Genomic DNA, 20970 nt, shown 5'->3' with positions numbered 1-20970 from the left:
TATTTAAGATGTTTTTTAGTTTGTTCCAAAAATAGAATTTCCTGAGTGAATTCATATTTCATCTGTTGATATTATTGGCTTCTTTATTGGCATTAGATTAACTCACAGACTTCGGCATTTGGATTTACAGGCTCATTTACAACAGTTACACGCACAAGTGTGTATCAACTTGGGCAGAAGGAAGAGATGGGGGCATTTTCAAGTTGCACCTGCATGAATGAAGGCAGTCATTGTTCATTGTTTATAGGGCCAGTTACTGAGGCATTGGTTGGTTAGAAAAAGAAATCGGTGAACCCTGAGGGGTTTCGGATTGAATATAAAATGTGCCTTTTACAGAATATATCTGACTTGTTCTTTAGATACTGTTTTTATTCCAAGGCGATGCTTATTTCAGTGGCTGTAGACCAGCCGTTGTAAGTCATAGATTCAATGGATTTACTTATCATTCCACCTCCTGAAAGTTGTCTAAATGCTATAGAAATCAAGTGTTGAAATTAAAAGAAAAAAGACTCAAATTTACACCTGAAAGATTCATAGAACGTATCAAAATTACAACTGTGTCACTCTATCAGATTTACATTTTTAGAACTCTCATTTAGAAATCATTACTTGCTAAGAACTTCCCCAAAGCCCTGATAGATTTCTTTTGCTTATTTCGAATTACCTTTAGAATCCTGCATTTCTATTAAAACTTTTTTTTCATCTGTCATTTCTAGAAAATTTCTGTGGCTAAGAGATTTTTTATATTTGTGGGAATTACTTTTATTTTCCCTAAAGATTTATGGTGCTAAACTGAAGTCTTCAGAAAGAACTTAAAAGTAGGCTCAACATTTCCTAAAAGCCTTTTTCAAGCCCCATTTACACTGCAAGTTTTGACTTGACTAGTAAACATATTTTATTGTTAGAATGGTATTTTTCGAAAAAATAATTGAGAGGCCCACCACTACAACTTTAATGCTCTTGAAAGACAGTCTTCCACAGTCTGCCTGAGTGCCCTTAAGGCTTCACTGCACAAATTGGCTAGGAGAAGTTCTGCTAACTAGTACACCCTGTTCTCTGTGAAGTAGCATAACCCATTGTCTGCTACCTAGCACATCCGAGTCTCTGTGAACTAGCATATACTATATTCTGCTAACTCGAATACCCCATTCTCTGGCAACTAGTGCACCCTAGTCTCTGCTACCGGACCCATCTGATTCTCTGCTAACTCATACACCCCATTGTTTGCTAACTAGCACACCCCATTCTCTGATTTTGCCTGTTAAGACTATCACTGAATAACAAACACTTAGCAACAGATGGGGTAGGAAGAGCCGTCTGTCCTGTCAGAGTTGAAAGCAACAAAGAGGACTGGCTTTCATTAGAACATGTGTACTCACCACATGTTCATTTAACATTTTATCCCAAAGCTCCCACTCTTATTGCTCTTGTACCCACTGTTAAACTTCACAAGGAATACAGCCATGTTCACTGTAAGTTCCAGAGCTACTTCCACTACTCGTATCCCAGAAATCTAGACTGGATGACAAGAGTGACCCAGCTATCCCACTTCCGAGACTATACTTTTCCCCCAACTCTTTTATTGTTTTCTGAAAGTTTAAGGTAAAAAATTCCTTTTCCTGTTTTAACTTGCTATATATACTCTATACTCTTAACACTTTTAAAATATCACTTTTAAACCTGTGCAGTTCTAATTAGTTCAAGCCACGTCAAGGAAAAGTTTTCACACAAAAAGAAACATTTTCTGATAGTTACCAGGGATGGGAGGGGAAGGGTGGTTAGTCACTGACTAGAGGGTAGACGCATGTTAAATTGGATAAAGAGGAAGGTAATATATAAGAATGAGGTCAGTAAAAACTGATGCAGGATAAGGAAGACTCTAGAAGGAATACATGAGTTAAAGGCATACAGCCTTGCAATAACAACGATCTATGAGTAGATGCATAGACTCAAAAGGTGAGCAGATGTGGGAAGAAAAATGAATCTACACCCAAGAACATAGATAGATTTGACAGAGGATATTTCTACACATGTGTTTATGTGTGCTGCAAATATAGCGCATGAATATAGGAAAGCATACAGGAGGCAAAGTTATGAAAACTTCTTAGCTATAGCCTGCTATGGCCCATCCTTGAGGGCTCAGGACCATAGTCTCAGGGGACACTACAATCAGTTGGCATATCAGTCCACAAAGACAGTGGTCTAAATACTACTTACGTGAGTACTAACTTGGGTACTAAAAGCTCATGAGCAGCCATATAAGGTGCAGCTATTGGTGAAAACTAATGACACATGGCAACAGTTAATCCACTGGACTAATGGACCATGCAAACATCAGTCTCCATGACTCTAAGACCGAAGAGCTAGATGGTGTCCAGCTACCACTACCAACCCCTCTGAACATGATCACGTTAGTAGGTCTTGGATAGAGTGGGAGAAAATTGTGGAACAAAGCTCAAAATCATAAAAGTAGACCAGGCTTACTGGTTGGATAGAGACTGGTAGAACTCCTGAGATTATGGCCTTTAGTCACCCATCAGCCCTGGAACTAAGCTCACCCCTGGGGCTCAATGTTCAGCCAAACAATAGATAGATATATAAGGTGAACAGTAACGCTTAGGAGGTATGCATTCCTTAGACTAATCAACCACTCAAAATCTATCATCATATGCCTTTTATCCCAGGGAAGGCAATGGAGTAAAATTAATAGTGAATTCTTTTTTCCAGAGACTTGAGGACACACTTCTTTTTTTATAGATACTCAATACATATTTGCTTGTGTTTTCAAATTTTAAGGTAATTCAACTATTACAGAAAAATTTGAAAAGTGAAAAAAAAATCCTACATTCTTGCTACTATAACACATTCATGGTTATAATTTTAACATGTCTTTCTGGTCTTTATTTGTATGAATTTTTTTATATTTGTAATAAAAACATGCACTAATTGTATTTTTCCCTTTTTCATTGAACCTTAGGTAATTATGATACTATCATATACTTTATCATAACAATAATTATTTTTATTGCATTAAATTTCATCATTTATCTCTATCATATTTTTAACTGCTCACCAACTTTTGGCTAGTAGAATTCCTCTTACATTTTAGCAAAAAGAATACTTGTATAATGTATAATTTTATGCACACTGCTTTTTGGTTATTATTGTTGATTTGAATTTTTAAAATAGTATATTAACAAGTATCAACAATTTCAGTAAACTACCTGATTTTTCTTTCAACTCTTTTGTTGAACCTAGCAAATCTATTGTGATTGCAGGAGAAAGAGCCGTATATTAATTTACCAACTATTTTTCCATCCAACAGAGCATGATGGGTACATATGATAAAACACTTGACTGTGAACCACAAGGTCCGAGGTCGAGCCCACCAGCTTCTCTGTGGGAGAAAGATGAGACTGTCTGCTCCTGTAAAGATTTACAAACCCCAGAAATCCTTCACAGGGTCACTGTGAGTCAGAACTGACTCAATGGCACGTCACAACAAATTTCACCCAAGATTTTATTTCTTCATAAATAAATGCCATAAAACCATACAAAACTGAAACGAAGCAGTAGTGTTTGCTTAAATCTGGAGATTGACCACAGAATTGTAATTTTACTGGGCAGTTCAGAAACCTATGGTTGATATTGACTGTTCTTAACTGGAGCCCTGGGATAGGCCTCCGAGGGTCTATAAATACCCCGAAGTGGAATGCAACATATTTGATATAGGTCAGTCTGTGTATTCTTGGGGAAGTCCTGGTGTGACACTGTGGGATAATGCACTGGGCTGCAAAGTGAGTTTGAACTACACTCACTTGAACTACAGTTCAAATTCACCAGACGCTGTCCTCCGAAACCCTATACAGGGTCACTGTGAGTCGGAGCCAACTTGAAGGCACTTAAGAACAACAACAACAACAATATTCTTAGGAGATGAGCATCATCAAATATTCAATGGAACCCAATAACTAATCATGTTGTTGTTAAGTGCCATTGAGTTGATTCTGACCCATAGCGACCCTGTATAGGGTTTCCAAGGAGCAGCTGGTGAACTTGAACCGCCGACCTTGCAGTTCAAATGGCTTTGCAGTCTGGCACATTAACCCACAGCGCCACACCAGGACTAATCATATAAACCTAATATTTGCTAGTTGAATGTAATGCTATTGATGTGAGTTTTTTGCTTGTTTGTTTCCTCTTCCTTTTCTCTTTATCTCCTTCTTTGATAACCTGTAGTAAGAGAACTCTGAAAAATATTTCTTTTATGTGAGCAGTGATTTGTCACAGGAAGTTGTGTAATAACTTAAATGAAGACAAATTTAAAAACCAAACAAAAACATGCATATGAAATTGTTCATTGGAAATACTACATTAGTTTGTCAGGATTTTAGAATTTTTCCCATTAAAATCAGTAATTTAGTGCTATTCATCTTCCTTCAAATATTTTTTTAAAGAGAGTGCAGGATCCCAAGACTCTGACCCTCATTCACTCTTCAGGTCTGGAACTGAATTTGCACTTGTGGCTTAATTTTCAGCCAAGCAGTGGCTAGGTATATAGGGGACAATAACACTAGTGAGGGATGCATACTATGGAATCAAAAGGGCAGCATTTACCTGATGACAAAATTCAGAAGGATTAGGAAATTCAGTGGAATGGGTACAAGAATCACAGGTGAGAAGTGGAATAAGGGATGTTACATGGAAGGGATTACCATCATTGCAATGAAATGACGTCTGTGATTTGTTGACTGGAAAACTGATGATGTCCTCTATAAATCTTCACTCAATTCATTATAAAAAGTTAAAAAAAAATAGTTTTAGAAATCATAACCAGAACACTCATCATTACATAAATACCTACTACTGAACTCCTTGTGTGGCTCTGTAGAATCAGCACGGGGCTTCAATCCACCAAGTCTGCAGTTCAAACCCACCAACTGCTCCTCGGAAGCCCTATTCAGGGCAGCTGTGAGTCAGAACAACAACAATGCAAGTTATCCACCACTTGTCTGTTATTTTGTTGTACTGTGGTAGCTTGTGTATTACTGTGATGCTGGAAGCTGTGTTACTGGTAATTAAATACCAGCAGGGTCACCCATGGTGGTCAGGTTTCAGCAGAGTTTGCAGACTAAGACAGGCTAGAAAGAAGAGATGGAGTACTTCTGAATGACTGTTGTTAAGTGCCATCAAGTTGGTTCTGACCCATAGTGCCCCCTGTAAAGGGTTTCCAAGGAGTGGCTGGTGAGTTTGAACTGCTGACCTTACTTATCCTACAGTGCCACACCAGGACTCCTCTGAATGTTTGTTATTGTTAAGTGCCATCCAGTTGATTCTGACCCATAGTGACCTTTTATAGGGTTTCTAAGTGAGATTGAACCACTGACCTTGTAGTTCAAACGGCTTTGCAGTCTGGCGCATTAACCCACAGTGCCACACCAGAACTCTGAATGTTTAGCCACTGAAAATCTTATGAAAAGCAGTGGAACAGTGTTAGATACAGTGCCGGAAGATGAAAAGAGTGTGAATAGCAGCAGAACACTGTCAGATTTGGTGCCAGAAGATGAGCTGCTGAGGTGAGAAAGCACTCAAAATGCAACTGGGGAAGAGCTGCCTCCTCAAAGTAGAGTGGGCCATGATGATGCAAATAGAGTAAAGCTTTTGGGACCTTTATCTGCTGATGAGGCACAACTCAAAATGAGGAGAACCAGCTGCAAACATTCATTAGTAATCAGAACACAGAATGTATTAAGTATGAATTGTCAAAAATGAAATGGAACACATAAAGATCGATATCCTAGGCATTAGTGAGCTGCAGTGGACTGACATTGGGCATTTTGCATCTGACAATCATATGGTTGACTATACCAGGAATGACAAATTCAAGAGGAATGGCATCACATTCATCTTCAAAATGATTATTTCAAGATCAACCTGTCTGTGATAGGATCATATCCATAGGCCTACAAGGGAGACCAGTTAATGCCACTGTTATTCAAATTTACAAACTAACCACTAAAGGCAATGATGATGAAATTGAAGAATTCTACCAACTTCTCTAGTCTGAAATTTGTCAAACATGTAATCAAGCTGTATTGATAATTATTGGTGATTGGAATGCAAAGGATAGAAACAAAGAGGAAGGATCTTTAGTTGGAAGATATGGCCTTGGTAATAAAAATGATGCTGGAGATCACATGATAGAATTTTATAAGACCAATGACTTATTCATTACAAAACCTTTTCTAAACAACATAAAGACCCTTCTAAACAACACACGGACCTTATCAGATCTAACATGCAGGGATAAATTGACTACATCTGTGTGAAGTCGTGGTGGAAAAAGTAAATACCATCAGCCAAAATAAAGGCAGGGGCTGACTATGGAACAGAGCATCAGTTGCTCATATGCATTCTGAAGCTGAAGCAAATTAAAACAAGTCCAGAAGCACCAAAACATGAACATATCCCACCTGAATTTAGAGACCATCTCAAGAACAGATTTAATAGATTAGACCCTATTGACTAAAGACCAAAAGAACTGTAACATCAAGAACATTATCCATGAAGAATGCAAAAGATCATTAAAAAGACAGGGAGGAAAGAAGATATCAAAATAAATGCCAGAAAAAAATTTGAAACTTACTCTCCAGTGTGACATGTTGAAGTAAATGGGGAAACTGAGTAATAAATGATCTGAACAGAAAAGTTCCAAAGTTAGTTCGAAAAAACACAGTCTAGTATTATTATGAAATGTGCAAGGACCTAGAGTTAGAAGTACTAAAGGGAAGAACCTGCTCAGCATTTCTCAAGCTGAAAGAAGTGAAGAAAAAAGTCAAGCCTCGATTTGCTATGTTGAAGGATTCTATGTGCAAAATATTGAATGATGCAGAATGCATCAAAAAAGGATGGAAGGACTGGAATGTAAAGTATCTTCATATCAAGGAACAACCTTGTTTCCTCAGTGTACTGGCTTAATGAGATGAAAAATTTAGGCATTGGATATAAAAAAGTGGGGGACTACAAAGGCATGAAGTGGCTGGCTTACAAGCTTTCATGAGTGTGCTTAGTTGCAGAGTGAGGGGATAACTGAATAACTTCTCTTTTTCCCAGATGTATCTGGTGAAAGGGGATGGGAGATGACAGTGATAGGATTTTATGACTCAATTGTGAATAGTTGTTAGCAGGATTAATTACAATAGTCACAACTGTAATTGTAGAAGATGTGTAACTAAAAGGAGGGAGAAGGTAATCTTTCATTTAAGGAACAGAGGATCCCAGAACTATCACGTACCATGGACTGCCAGGAGAGCATGAGTAGAGCCTGACATCCCTACCTAGAAAATTGGCAACGAAGAGATGGTGGCTGCATGCCTATGGGCAGGAGGCTGGCTGGCAGATTGTGCCCTTTGGACATTTAAATGAATATGTGTTTTGTTTTGTAAGTGTACATCAAATATTTTTGCCTTGTTCATCTGTGAAATAATAAGATGTCAATGAGGAGCTACAGGGAGGAAGTAGGATATATGTTGTTGCAGGGAGGGGATTGTAATTATTGAGATGAAACAAAGTGTGTAGTGTGCTGAATGTAGAGTTGATGATCTTGTTTGTAAACCTCCACTCAATTCACAATAAAAAATTAAAAAGAAAGAAAAAGAAGATGGAAGGTATGCATAGATTCACTGTACCAAAAAAGAAATGGTCTATGTTCAGCCATTTCAATATGTAGCATATGAAAAAGAACTGATGGTACTGGAAGAAGTAGTTCAAACTGCATTGAAGACATTGTTGAAAAAACAAGAAAAAAATTAAAATCTTTCAATAAACCAATGAAGCACTGGATGTTCTCTGTCATGTATGCCAAGAAATTTGGAAGACAGCTACATGGCTAACCTGTTGGAAGATAACCATATTTGTGACCATCCCAAAGAGAAGTGATCTAACAGAATGCAGAAGCCATCTAACAATATTATTAACATCACATGCAAATAAAATTTTGCTGAAGATAATTTTAAAAAATGACTGCAATGGTACATCTATAAGGAATTGACAGAAATCAACCTGGATTCAGAAGAGATATGGAATTAGGGATATTATTGATGATGATCGGATGGATCTTGGCTTAAAGCAGAAAATACCAGAAAGATGTTTATTTGTGCTTTATTTACTATGTAGATCAAACTAGCTATGGATAACATAGTTATCCAGAACAATTAATTGTGATTATGAGGAACTTGTACATAGACCAAGAGGAAATCCTTAAGAGTCTGCGATATGCAGATGATTCAGCCTTGCTTGCTGCAAGAGAAGAGGACTTAAAATACTTTCTGATGAAGATAAAAAAAGAAAACAAACATCTTCACAATTGGACCAATAAATAACATCAAGATAAATGAAGAAATGATTGAAGTTGTCAAATAATTCATTTTGCTTGGATCGACTATCAACACTCATGGAAGCAGCAGTCAAGAAATTAAATGATGTTTTGGGAAAATCTGCTGCACAAGGCTTCTTTAAAATATTCAAGAGCAAAGATATCAGTTTGAGGACTAAGATGCACATTACCCAAGTCATGGGATTTTCAATTGACTCATATACATGCAAATGTTGGGAAATGGATGAGAAAGAGTGAAGACACGCGATTCATTTGAGTTATGGTGTTAGAGAAGAATATTGAAAGTACCATGGAAGAAGTACAGCTGGAATATTCCTTAGAAGCCAGGATGGTAAGTTCCGTCTTTAATATTACAGACATGTTATCCAGAGAGACCAGTATCTGGAGAAGGAAATCATGCTTGGCAAAGTGGATGGTCAGCAAAAAAGAGGAAAATCCCCAATGAGATGGATTTGCATGGTGGCCATAGCAATGGACTCAAATATAGCAGCAATTGTACAGATGGGGCAACACTGGACAGTGTTTTGTTCTGTTGTGCATAGGGAAGCAATGAGTCAGAACTGACTCAGTGGCATCTAACAACAACAACAGCAATACAAGTTCTTGTGTTTTGACAAATCCTCAATGAATCAAGTGAGGAAATAATTAATAAAATACTGAGTTATCATTTTTACTATGTTATTTGGAAGACTGTATGTTCACACACTCCATCAAATTTGAAGCTTTTAAAGTTTTTGCACATTGAAAGTAAAGACAGATTTTGTACAAATAAAGTTAAATAAAAAAATTTTAAAAGATAAATTTTAGTCATTACTGATTATCAAATGACAGTAGTAACTATCTCTTTTTATTAAACAGGTATTCTGCTGTGAACTAATGACCTTGTTGTGGATGAAGGATTAATCACTGTTTTAATTTTTTCCTTAGGAATGGGCTGTTTTTGGGGAGCTGAAAGGAAATTTTGGATCCTGAAAGGAGTATATTCAACTCAAGTTGGTTATGCAGGAGGTTATACCTCCAATCCTACTTATCAAGAAGTCTGTTCAGGTAGGAAGAATTTGATTGGTCAAAATATTAGGAGGGACAAGTGCGAGCTTGTCCCTGCTGGTGCATACTGAGCTCCTGAAAATGGAAATACAATTTTTGTGTGTGTGTTTCCTCTTAGTCTTCTCTTGCCTATTTCTAGAAGCATACTTATTGATCTCTTCCTTATTTTATTTCCAGAAAATAATAAATTTCATATAGAATGGTACTGGCGTGGTGCTGTGGATTAATGTGCTGGACTGAAAAGTCAGTTTGAACTGCAAGGTTGGCAGCTTCAATCTCACCAGTGCGCCAAAGGAAACCTTATACAGGGTCGCTATGGGTTGGAACCGAATTCAACAGCACTTAACAACAATAACGGTTTACCTTTTGCTAAATAGTGACTTAAAAAATAACTGATTTGCTAATGTTTCTGTGTGCCAACAATTTAGGCTGGACTTAATGTGTCAATTCTGTTGATCTCAACTGGGCTCACTCATGTGGTGCTAGTCAATTAGTGAATTGCCTTGAGATTGGTTGGTATATGTCTGGCAATTGATATTGGCTTTTGGTTGGTTCTTGCTGTTGACTGGGATCATGGGGAAATCATGGGACTTTGTGTCTTCAGGGGGCTGACCTGGTTACAGAAATCCTAGGAACACCAAGAGAGGACAACTTCCATTTTGTTAGTAATTTCCAAGTCTGTGTCTTGTTTACTATTGTTCCATTGGTTTAGCCCAGAGTCATTGTGGGATGGCTCCCAGAGGTACAGACATAGGGAGGTGTGAAGAAATTAGGGACCATTATACAAATCGGGCTGCGAACCTCAGGGTCAGCAGTTTGAAACTACCAGCTGTTCCATGGGAGAAAGAGGAGGCGTTCTGCTCCTGTAAAGATTTACAGCCTTGGAAACCCTGTACAGGGTCGCTATGAGTCGGAACCAACTCCATGGCACATTACAACAACATTTCAATAATAGAAAGGTCAGCTGTTCAAATCCACATGCTGATCCCTGGGAGAAAGATGTGACACTCTGCATCTGTAAAAAATTACAACTTTAGAAACTCTAATGGGCAGTTCTATTCTTCCTCTAGGGTTGATATGAATTGGAATTGACTCAATGACAATTTTTTTTTTTTTAAGTGGGATTTCAGCAGTCTGCCACATGGGACACATTTCTTATATCAGACATGTTTTTTGGAGGGAAAAGCATTAAAAGCTTTGATACAATTTGTTATTGTTGTTGTTATGTGCCAGGGAGTCGGTTCCGACTCATAGCGACCCTGTACAGGGTTTCTGAGGCTGTAAATCTTTACAGGAGCAGAATGCCTCATCTTTCTCCCATGGAACAGCTGGTAGTTTCGAACTGCTGACCTTAAGGTTCGCAGACTGATTCGTAATTTAGGGGTTATCAAATTATGCCTACAAGTCAAGTCCAGCCTACTGCCTGCTTTTGTACATAACATTTTTACTGAAACACAGCAAAGCTTATTTGCTTATATATTTTCTATGGGTACTGTTATGCTATAATGGCAGAGTTTAGTGGTTATGACAGACAGTTATATGATGTGTAAAACTTAAAATATGTGAGGGTAAGTAAAAAGGTATTGTATCTAGTGTTCCAGTTCATACATATCCAGGTTTATTCCAAAGAAAACACGTTTAAATATATTTCTGAAGTCAGTTGATGGCTGTAGACAAGTTCTCTCAGTAACACACTTATTTTAGTCTCATTAGAGTACCTTAAAAAGGGGGGGGGGCACTTTTTGTACCATGGAAAAATTATTTTGTGCTGAGGGCTAATATTAAATTTTTAACAAAACTCAAGTGGACATCCTCCCAGATCATTGAAGCTTTGTAGCAAGCTTACAGGAATGCCACGTCACATAAAAATGCAGTTTTTAGATGGATCATGTGTTTTATAGAATGTCTGGAAGACCTCAAAGATGAACGAAGGAAGGGAAGACCATTAACCTCAATGAATAAAGAAATTCTGACTGAAGTCCAGAAACTGGTGGAAGAAGACCACAGAATTGTCATTGATGAAACTGAAGTTGGGATCTCATACGGTTTGCCATTTTCAGTTTAAAGCAAACATCTTAGCCTCAGCAAGCTTACAGATGGTTGGATACCAAAAATATTTTGGGACAATCAGCTAGCTCAAAGACCAAAGCTTAAGTAAGACCAAAGTTAACGAAGACAATTTTACAGAGTGAATCATAACCAGGACCTATCTTGAATTTACCAGTATGATCCAGAAAACAAGGTCCAATGAAATCTGTGGCTTCTGATGGCATCTATAGGGCCAGTTCAATTCAAGGCAGTGTGGTCAGAAGATTATGAAAAAGGGTAATTTTGGTGGATTTTCTTGAAGGACACAGGACGATCATGGATAATAATTTAAAAACTTATTGAAAAGAAGCTTTAAGAAACTTAAAAACTTCAGTTCTGAGAAAAAGGTCAGAAAATTTGGGAGATAATCTTTTTTTTTTTTTTTCCCCCATTATGACAATGTGCCTGTTCATTCTTCAGGTGTATCAAGGGTAGCAAGGACTGTCCTATGAGAATGTTGTTGGAAACCTTAACCTATCTACTTAACAACCCCAACCCTGGAAAACTCAAAGAACATTTAAAAGGAACATGATTTGAGTTGTTTAAGGATGCCAATAAACAACATTCTTATCAATGGAGAAAAGATTGAAGTTGTCAAGGACTTCATTCTTCTTGGATCAACTATCAACACTCGCGGAAATAGCAGTCAAGAGATCAGACAACGTATTGTACTGGGCAAATCTGCTGCACAGGAACTTGTTAAAATGTTGAAGAGCAGAGATGTCAGCTTGAGGACTAGGGTGCGCCTGACCCAGGCCATTGTGTTTTCAATAGCCTCATATGGATGCGAAAGCTGGACAGTGAATAAGGAGGATCGTAGAAGAATTGATGCCTTTGAGTTGTGGTGTTGGAGGAGAATACTGAAAGTGCCATGGACTGCCAAAAGAACCAATAGATCTGTTTTGGAAGAAGTGCAGCCAGAGTGCTCCTTGGAGGCCAGGATGGCTAAGCTTCGTCTCTCCTACTTTGGACATATTGTCCGGAGGAAACAATTGTTGGAGAAGGATGTCATGCTGGGTAGGGTGGAGGGTCAGAGAAAAAGAGGAAGACCCCCAAAGAGATGGATCAGCCAGGTGGCATCATTGATGGACTCACGTGTGGCAGCGGTAATGAGGTTGGCCCAGGATCGGACATTGTTTCGTTCTGCTGTGCATGGGGTTGCTATGAGTCGGTTCCGACTCAATGGCATCTGACAACAACAAGGATGCCAAAACTGCCATTTTGAATTTGATATGGTGTCAATTGAAGAGTGCAGAATTCTTCAGGGAAGGATTGTTGTTGTTGTTAAATACCTTGAGTCAGTTCCAACTCATAGCAACTTTATGCACAACAGAATGAAACACTGCCCAGTCCTGTGCCATCCTCACAATCATTGTTACACTTGAGCCCATTACTACTGCAACTGTACCAATCAATCTCATGGTGGGTATTTCTCTTTTTCACTTGCCCTCCATTTTACCAAGCATGAGGTCCTTCTACAGGGGCTGGTCCCTCCTAATAATATGATGTAAGTATAAGAGAAGGCTCACCATCTTCACTTTAAGGAGCATTCTGGCTGTACTTCTTCCAACACAGATTTGTTTGATGCTCTGGCAGTCCATGGTGCTTCCAATATTCTTCTTCAGCACCATAATTCAAATGTATCAATTCTTTTATGGTCTTTCTTATCCATTGTCCATCTTTCACATGCATATGAGGTTATTGAAAATACCATGGCTTTGGTCAAGTGAATCTTAGTCCTCAAACTGATATCTTAGCTCTTGGACACTTTAAAGAGATTTTGTGCAGCAGATCTGCCTAAAGCAATGTGTCATTTGATTTCTTGGCTGCTGCTTCCATGAGTATTAATGGTTGGTCCAAGCAAAATGAAGCCTTTGGCAACTTCCGTCTTTTCGCCATTTATCATGATGCTGTTTATTGGGGTTTTGTTTTCTTTACATTGAGCTGCAACCCATACTGAATGCTGTAACCTTTGATCTTCATCAGTATTTTAAGTTCTTTTCACATTCAGCAAGCAAGGTTGTTTCATTTGCATGTCACAGGTTGTTAATGAGTCTTACTCAAGTCCTGATGCCACATTATTTTTCATATAGTCCAGCTTCTCAGATTATTTGCTCAGCATACACATTGAATAAGTAAGGTGAAAGAATATAACCCTGGTGCATACCTTTCCTTATTTAAAACCATTCAATGCCCCCTTGTTCTGTTTGCACAACTGCCTCTTGGTCTGTGTACAGGTTCCTCATAAGCACAGTTAAGTGTTCTGAAATACTAATTCTCTGCCCTATTATCCATGGCTTGTCATGATCCACACAATCGAAAGCCTTTGCATTGTCAGTAAAGCACAGGTAAACATCTTTCTGGTATTCTCTGCTTCCTCCAGTATATTTCAGCAATGATAGCCCTCGTTTCATGTCCTCATCTGAATCAGTTTAAAACCAGGCAGTTCCCAGGCAATATGCTGTTTTTAAATTATTTATAACAAAGTTTTACTTGTATGTGATATTAGAGAGGTGGAAAACCACGTTAAAGGGTGTATAAACTTAGATGGAGGGTATGTTGAGAAACAAGAGCTTCCCATTTTGATATCTTTTTGTTTAATAGCATTATTTTTTAACTTAACCTTATATACTATCTGGCCCTTTACAGAAAACCTCCAACTTTTGCTCTAGGCTACTGGCTATATGCAGATTCCTTCATGGCAAGTTATACTTATCTCTCTGGTGTGTTTTTTTTTCCACTTCTGGCCCTCAAAGATTTCCCTTACTTTCCTGCCAGCTTAGGTATTTCTAAATATTTACATAAAAAATAGTTTTAAGCATTTCTAAATGTAAACATTTTCTCAAATGATGTTTTGTTCACCATCTTAAGACTTACTATCCCCATCAAAGTGAAGAGTTCCTAATCGGGAGGGTTTATCTAGGTATTTAAACCACCATATTGCCATAAATGGTTTTAAATATTATGTAAATCATTTTATTTTTTTTGGAATTAAAGCTTTGAATTACTGAATTTTTTTCATGGAGAGCCCTCTCAGCATTTTGCGGTACTGTGAGTGAAGGTGGGGGAGGAGTTGCAACAACCAACTTTGTTGTATAATAAGCTTGTTGATTTGATTGCTACAGCATGAATTCTAATTTTGAAATGATATTTGAGTTGTGCAACAATGAAAATATCATACAAATATGTGTGTTCTTGTTTTACTTGCCTCTGTAGGCAAATTGAAATATTCTGATTGGTGTTGAGAATGCAGAATATTGAACAAATACCTTAATGTTTAATGCATTTTTTAATTTTTTGCTTCTGTTTCAAAATCAAGCCAATGTTTATGCAAAGCTATAAATAGAGAGGTTTAGTTGAACCCTAAAGATTGTCCAGGTGTTTCCTCTCAAATCTCAGGAATGGAAATGAGTCGAGATCTCTTCCTGGAATTCTAGACATGACTTGGTAACCTAAGAGAAAAAGGTTGCTAAGAAAATCTCCAAGTATCTACTGCCTGTACTATTATTCTCTACTAGCAAAATGTTAATAATTAATTAGAATATCATGATTACTTGTTTACTCAGACTCTTTTCAATTCAACTCTTTTTCTTAACAAGTCATAATGACCCTATAAGAGAACTGCCCCATAAGGTTTCTAAGGCTAAAATTTTCATGGCAGCAGATCACCAGGTCTCTTTTCCCTTGGAACAGCTTCTTGTTGTTGTGTGCCTGTGAGTTGGTTTCACCTCACAGCGACCCTCTTTAGGGTTTCTTAGAGCAGCTGGTGGGTTTGAACTGCCAACCTTGCTATTAGCAGTCCAGTACTTGCTGGTGAGTTTGAACCACCAACCTTTTGGATAGTAGGCAAGTGCTTAACCATTAAAGCACCAAGGCCCCTTTCCTTAACATATTTGCCATTTGTTAGCTTCTGCTGTGCATAAGGTCGCTACGAGTCAGTACTGACTCAATGATACCTAACAACAACAACTATGTGCCACAGTCTCTATAAGCAGTTTTTGTGTCTTGGAATTTTTCAGTTTGATCTAACAATCCCCATGAGTTATCCAATTTTCAGTATTGTAGAGAGTCAGTGTTGGGGCTCAGAGAGGATAATTAACTTAACCAAGGTCACACAGAGCAGAGATTCTAGTAACACAAAGCTTATGTCCTTGACTGTGATGCAGCCCTTTTACACTCATCTAGTCACACTTCTGGAGTCCTGGTGTGGTGTTATAAGATAAGCACTGGCTTGCTAGCTATAAGGTTGACTGTTCATACCCAACAGCCACTCCCAAGAAACCCTGCACAAGGTCACTTGGTCAGAATTGACTCAGCAACACTTAACAATAACAACATTTGCACTTCCATTCAAGACACAAATTCTATATTCTATCTTTGTTGTTAAGTGCCATCGAGTCGGTCCCCACTCACAATGACCCTGTACAGAGTTTCTGAAGAGCAGCTGGTGAGTTTGAACTGCTGACCTTGTGAGTCACAGTCCAGTGCTGATCCTACAGTGCTAGGCCCTCTAGTATTCTTTTGGAGCCCTGGTGTGGTGCTATAAGATCAGCCCTGGGACTACTCAGTGCAAAGTCAGTGGTTCAAACCCACCAGCTACTTCTCAGAAATCCTATACAGAGTTACTCTGTGTATGAACTGACTCTACAGCACGTAACAACAACACTATACTTTTTAAATATATTGGTGTGCTTCTTAATGATTGTTATTAAGTGCTGAACTGTTGAATCACTTCAGACTCATAGCGATCCAAAATGAAAGTTTGAACCTTCATTCTTTCAGTTAGCAGGCCTGGGCTTATCCTACAGCACCACACCAGGGCTCTTCTTAATGTTTGTTGTTAAATGCTGTCAAGTTGATTCCAACTCGTAGCAACCCTGTGTAGGGTTTCCAAGGAGCAGCTGGTGGGTTTGAACTGCTGACCTTGTGGGCAGCCATCTAGTCCTCATCCTACAGCACCATTCCAGGATTCCTCGTAATGATTACTGTAAGGAAAATACTATGTATTTTCTAAAATTTTTATCTTTCTGATGTTTTGAAAAGGCTAGATGTTTCGAAAAGATGTTTCGAAAAGGCACTTTTAAGATACATTTTTTTCTAGCCGCCAGTGTGTTAGAGGCCTATAGCAATGGTGAAGTACAGAAGCCACAAAAGCTGGTAAAGAGTGTTCTGTTTTGTATGAACACTACCTGCTAAGATAGTGGTCGCACTGGGAAGTATGGTTGTCATGGAAACCTGTTCCTGATTGGATAAAGGTAGTTATAGGGTCTTACCCAGACAGAGAAAGAGAGATGATTTCTTTCCTCAGGCTTTTTATTCTATTTTTTTTGTTTTGTTTTGTTTTGTTCTGATGATGAAAAAGAAAACAAAAAGGCAGAGAGATGCTGTGATCGAAATGTCCCTCTGGCATAGAAGTTGTAGAGACTTCAGATCCCTGGGAATATCAGGAAAGAAGAACAAATACAATCCCTAGCTAGAGTAATTATGGTAACTAACTAATTAAAGATTTTTGACTGAGGAGGGGCTTGGGGAGAGGAAAAGCAGGTTAGACTTAGTGGATCTCCCCTCTGAAGCCTCTGGTGCTCAAAGCTTTGCTGAACAAGTCAGCCCTGGGGGAGGAGGGGGTCTCACTGGAAAGAAAAAGAAACCAAGGCTCTGCTAAGATGGGTAGTAATTGCTGAGGTTTAGCGTGGGAGGACTACCAGTCTGCACTCTAGTATTTGCATTAATTTCTAAAGTGCTTATTCTTGTGTTTGGAATTAAGTTTGTGAAACTTTGGTCCCAATCTAGGAGTGTTATATAAAGGTTAGTGTTTCTTTGTTTGCCAAAAATGGAAACATAAGAATCTGGATTATCTGCCATTGTTCCTTCTCTCCCAGAGTGATAACTCTTGAACCTAAGGCACCATTGGATTTATTGTGGTGTGGATGGGTGCCAGAATTACAATTGAGGCACTCAGAAGGGGTAATCAAAACACAGGGGGGCTAGCCTTAAAACCCTTTTCCTCAACTTTTTGTTGTTGTTAGGTGTCACTGAATTGATTTTTGACTCCTAGCAACTCCATGTGACAGAGTAGAACTGCCCCATAGGGTTTTCTAGGCTTGGTGTAGTTCTGTAAGATAAACACTGAACTGCGAACCACAAGGTGGTCAAATCAATCAGCCGCTCTTGGAAACCCTATACAGGGTCGTTATGAGTCAGAACCGACTTGACAGTACTTAACAACAACAAGTTTTACGGGAGCAGATCACCAGGTCTTTGTTCCATGGAACTGCTCAGTAGGTTCAAATGGCCAATCTTTCAGTTAGCGTCTGAGTGCTTAACCATTGTGCCAAAGGGCTCCTTTCCAACCTATTACCTGATGGTAAATATCAGATTTTCCACATGCATTATGATGATAAACCATGGAAAGAAGACCAAGATCGTGCACATTCTGCCTGGGTATACACAGCCTCATCGTCTTATCATGAGTAAGTGTGGATGCCGTTGTTAAAGAAAGTGTCTATTCAGAGAGAATGCACATCAATGTCAGTGTGGGTATTTTTATGTAGATTGTTGTGGACCAGTCATTCTGAAGCCTTAACTAGAGTTGTGACCAGGCGTGTAGAAAAGATCTGTGGTGTCTAATAGCAGTCATGAGAGGAGGTGAGCCCAGCACTAATGCATGATTGGAGCTGACTGTGAACGTAAGCAGAACATGTACTAATGAGTCTCTTCCACTGCTGAAGAAGTACCTGCAGTGAGACTTGAGTCGGATATATGTAGAAGATGCAAAGGAGCAACAATTTTGTAATAATCTGGAATAAAGTTGCCCGCTGGGATTCAAAGTATAAAATAAACACAAAGTGAATCAGAGCTGTGATATGCAGTCTCTTGGGGAAAACAACTTCTGTGTCTGTAGGACTTTGGAGTGACTTGATGGTTGCATTGATGTAGATAAAAGAAAAAACCTGGACCTCAACAGGGAGACATGACAGCCAAGAAAAAGGGAATTAAGTCCTGTGGGTGCCTTCCTGTGTGCTTTGGAGTGTCTTCTTTGCTGAGCAGACTCACAGAGCCTGACACCCTCAATCTTGTAACATGTGTAAAGCAACTTCTCTTGTTTTGATCCACACTGTATAGAAACTTCTACTCTTTTGTCTTCCTGTGGAGATTCTTTAAGAGAGAGATTGCAATGAGCCAGATCAGTCAGTCAAACAGCTCTGATTCTTATTTCGAAATCAATGAAATGCCATTCTAAGATGTGTATCTCAGTCTATTATGCGTTCAGTCTGCATAGGTTATTTTTTCCAAATTGGATTAACTTTGAACTGAATTAAATGACAAAAATGGAATTTTTCTACCTTGCAAAGCTGAGAGCCAGAATCTAGACTACCATGATCTCCCAAAGTCTATGATGTCTCCTTGCATTTCCCTAGAGACTCTTACATGTGTTCATAATTTTATTTGAACCTGTTGTAAAAGCTTTTCTTCCTAAGATTCTTAATTAACACTAAATTCATAACTCACAGGCTATGAATTGCTTCAGGTTGAATTCTGATTCAATCTGAGAGCCACCCACCACCAGCTTCCTGTACCAAGAACTGTCTTAGCTTGGATGCAGGGTAACGTTTTTCACAATCAGATTACCTCTACTTGACCACTGTCTCTGTTGCAATTCTGACTTGTGTCTAAGGGACATGCTGAGAAGTAATTTTAAGTCTTAGTGGCCTCCATTCTGTTCCTAAGATGATTTCCAAGGATTCATTCATTCTTTTGGTGCTATTTAAAAGCTGGGTGTGTATGCCTGGCGCTAGAGAACCCACAGGAATCTGGAATGGAATAGCTGTGAGGAACTTAAATTCCATGTAGGCTTTCTTTCTTTCTTTTTTTTTTTAGTTCTTCCTTTTTCTTTCTTTTGAACATAACATCACTATTTACCTCTGCCCCATTTAGCCCATGCAGACCTGTCCCAGGGTTCCTCTATCTACCCTTGTTCTTCTACCCCCTTCCCCCTTCTGTGTCTTGCCCTCCCCCAAATTCGAGCTATGATGTGTTTGCTCCCTACCCTGTGCTCTCCCTCCACGCCGCCCCTACCCCCACTGGTAATCAACAAAGATTTTTTTTTTTTTTTTTAAACCTTTTAATATGGGTTTCTTTTCTTAAGCTTTTACAATATTGGTCTTATGCAATATTTGTCCTTTTGTGACATTCAGCATAATGTCCTCAAGGTTCATCCATGTTATGTGGTGGCTTGCAGATTCCTTGTTATAATTCAAGGTAGCATAATATTTCATTGTGTGTATGTACCCCAGTTTGTTTATCCATTCTTCAGTTGATGGACACTTAGGCTGTCTCCATCTTTTTGCTATTGTGACTAGTACTGCTGTGAACATGGTGTGCATATATCTACTCGTATTATGGCTCGTATTTCTTGTGGATAAATACCAAGTAGAGGAATTGCTGGGTCATAAGGTATTTCTATTTCCAACTTTCTGAGGAAGTGCCATACTGTTTTCCCATGTAGGCTTTCTTGAATAAATTAAACATACCGTTTGTTAGGAATATACCAGATGTAAGATATAATACTGGATACTAGGGAAAGCAGTTTATGATACTGGTTTCTGTCTTCCAGAATCATGTTCTCCATAGTCGAATGAAGACTTGCTCTTTCATGTTTGTTTTGGAGTTAGGCTGACCCTGGCCTCCTCTTTACACACTCATGCTTCCACATATGTGCGGGTACACACACTCTCTCTCCCCAAAAGTTGTTATGCAAACCAACTGATTAACTGGCATGCTGTTGCTTTACTACACTGATTTTAGAAGTAATTGAGCTATTCAGATTCCTGAATACCCTGATAGAGAATTATTCTTGCATTTTATAATAACGACTGTACAGATGAAAATATGAAAAGACATTCTGCAATGGATTAGCATTCTGGGTTAATTTCAGTGCATTAGCCTAATACACAAATACCCCAATTCTGGCAAGAAAACCCAGGATGTTCATTCACTGGGTGATATCTTTTTGTATTTTGCTTACAGATGTTCAGAACAATTCCATGTTTATTAGTCTATTCAAAAGCTTTTAGAAATCTGCACAGCCAAGAGGCACCGAATCCAGAAGCATGAAAAGGACTGCACACGTTTTTCTCATAAGTGAGATGTACACAGTTATTACTGTAGAAAATCTGAGGCCCAGACACTTTCATTTTGCCTGAATACTCTGATGAGTTTTCAGGCAAAATGTTTGACAGAGGCCCCATGTGGGAGCTGAGCTCTGGAGGAGTACAAAGTTCGAGTCCTCAAGTTATCCCCTAGTGGTATTGATATGCAAGCCATTTCACCCTGAGCCTCAGTTTCTTCACTTGTAGGAAGCCCTATGGGGCAGTTCTTCCCAGGAACTGGAATTGACTTGATGGCACCTAAGGAGCTCTGGTAGCGTAGTGGTTATGAAT

The 20970-nt window shown here is 38.7% G+C and overlaps 1 protein-coding gene across 2 annotated transcripts in view; it reads left to right on the top strand.

The window, feature by feature from the left end:
• Positions 1–20970, top strand: part of LOC102823711 (mitochondrial peptide methionine sulfoxide reductase-like) — a 689887-nt gene that overhangs the window by 291052 nt on the left and 377865 nt on the right. Inside the window, exon 3 of one of the 2 annotated variants that reach the window (XM_006864333.1) lies at positions 9323–9442. The exons of the other annotated variant lie outside the window; for it this stretch is intronic. Coding sequence (XP_006864395.1) covers positions 9323–9442 — 120 coding nt within the window. The remainder of the gene's footprint in view (positions 1–9322; positions 9443–20970) is intronic. 2 annotated transcript variants of the gene reach the window in all.

The sequence above is a fragment of the Chrysochloris asiatica genome, unplaced genomic scaffold (assembly GCF_000296735.1).
Source record: "Chrysochloris asiatica unplaced genomic scaffold, ChrAsi1.0 scaffold00064, whole genome shotgun sequence".
Lineage (NCBI taxonomy): Eukaryota > Metazoa > Chordata > Mammalia > Afrosoricida > Chrysochloridae > Chrysochloris > Chrysochloris asiatica.
Note: the sequence above shows the minus strand (reverse complement) of the source record. Positions and strands in the feature narration are given on the sequence as shown.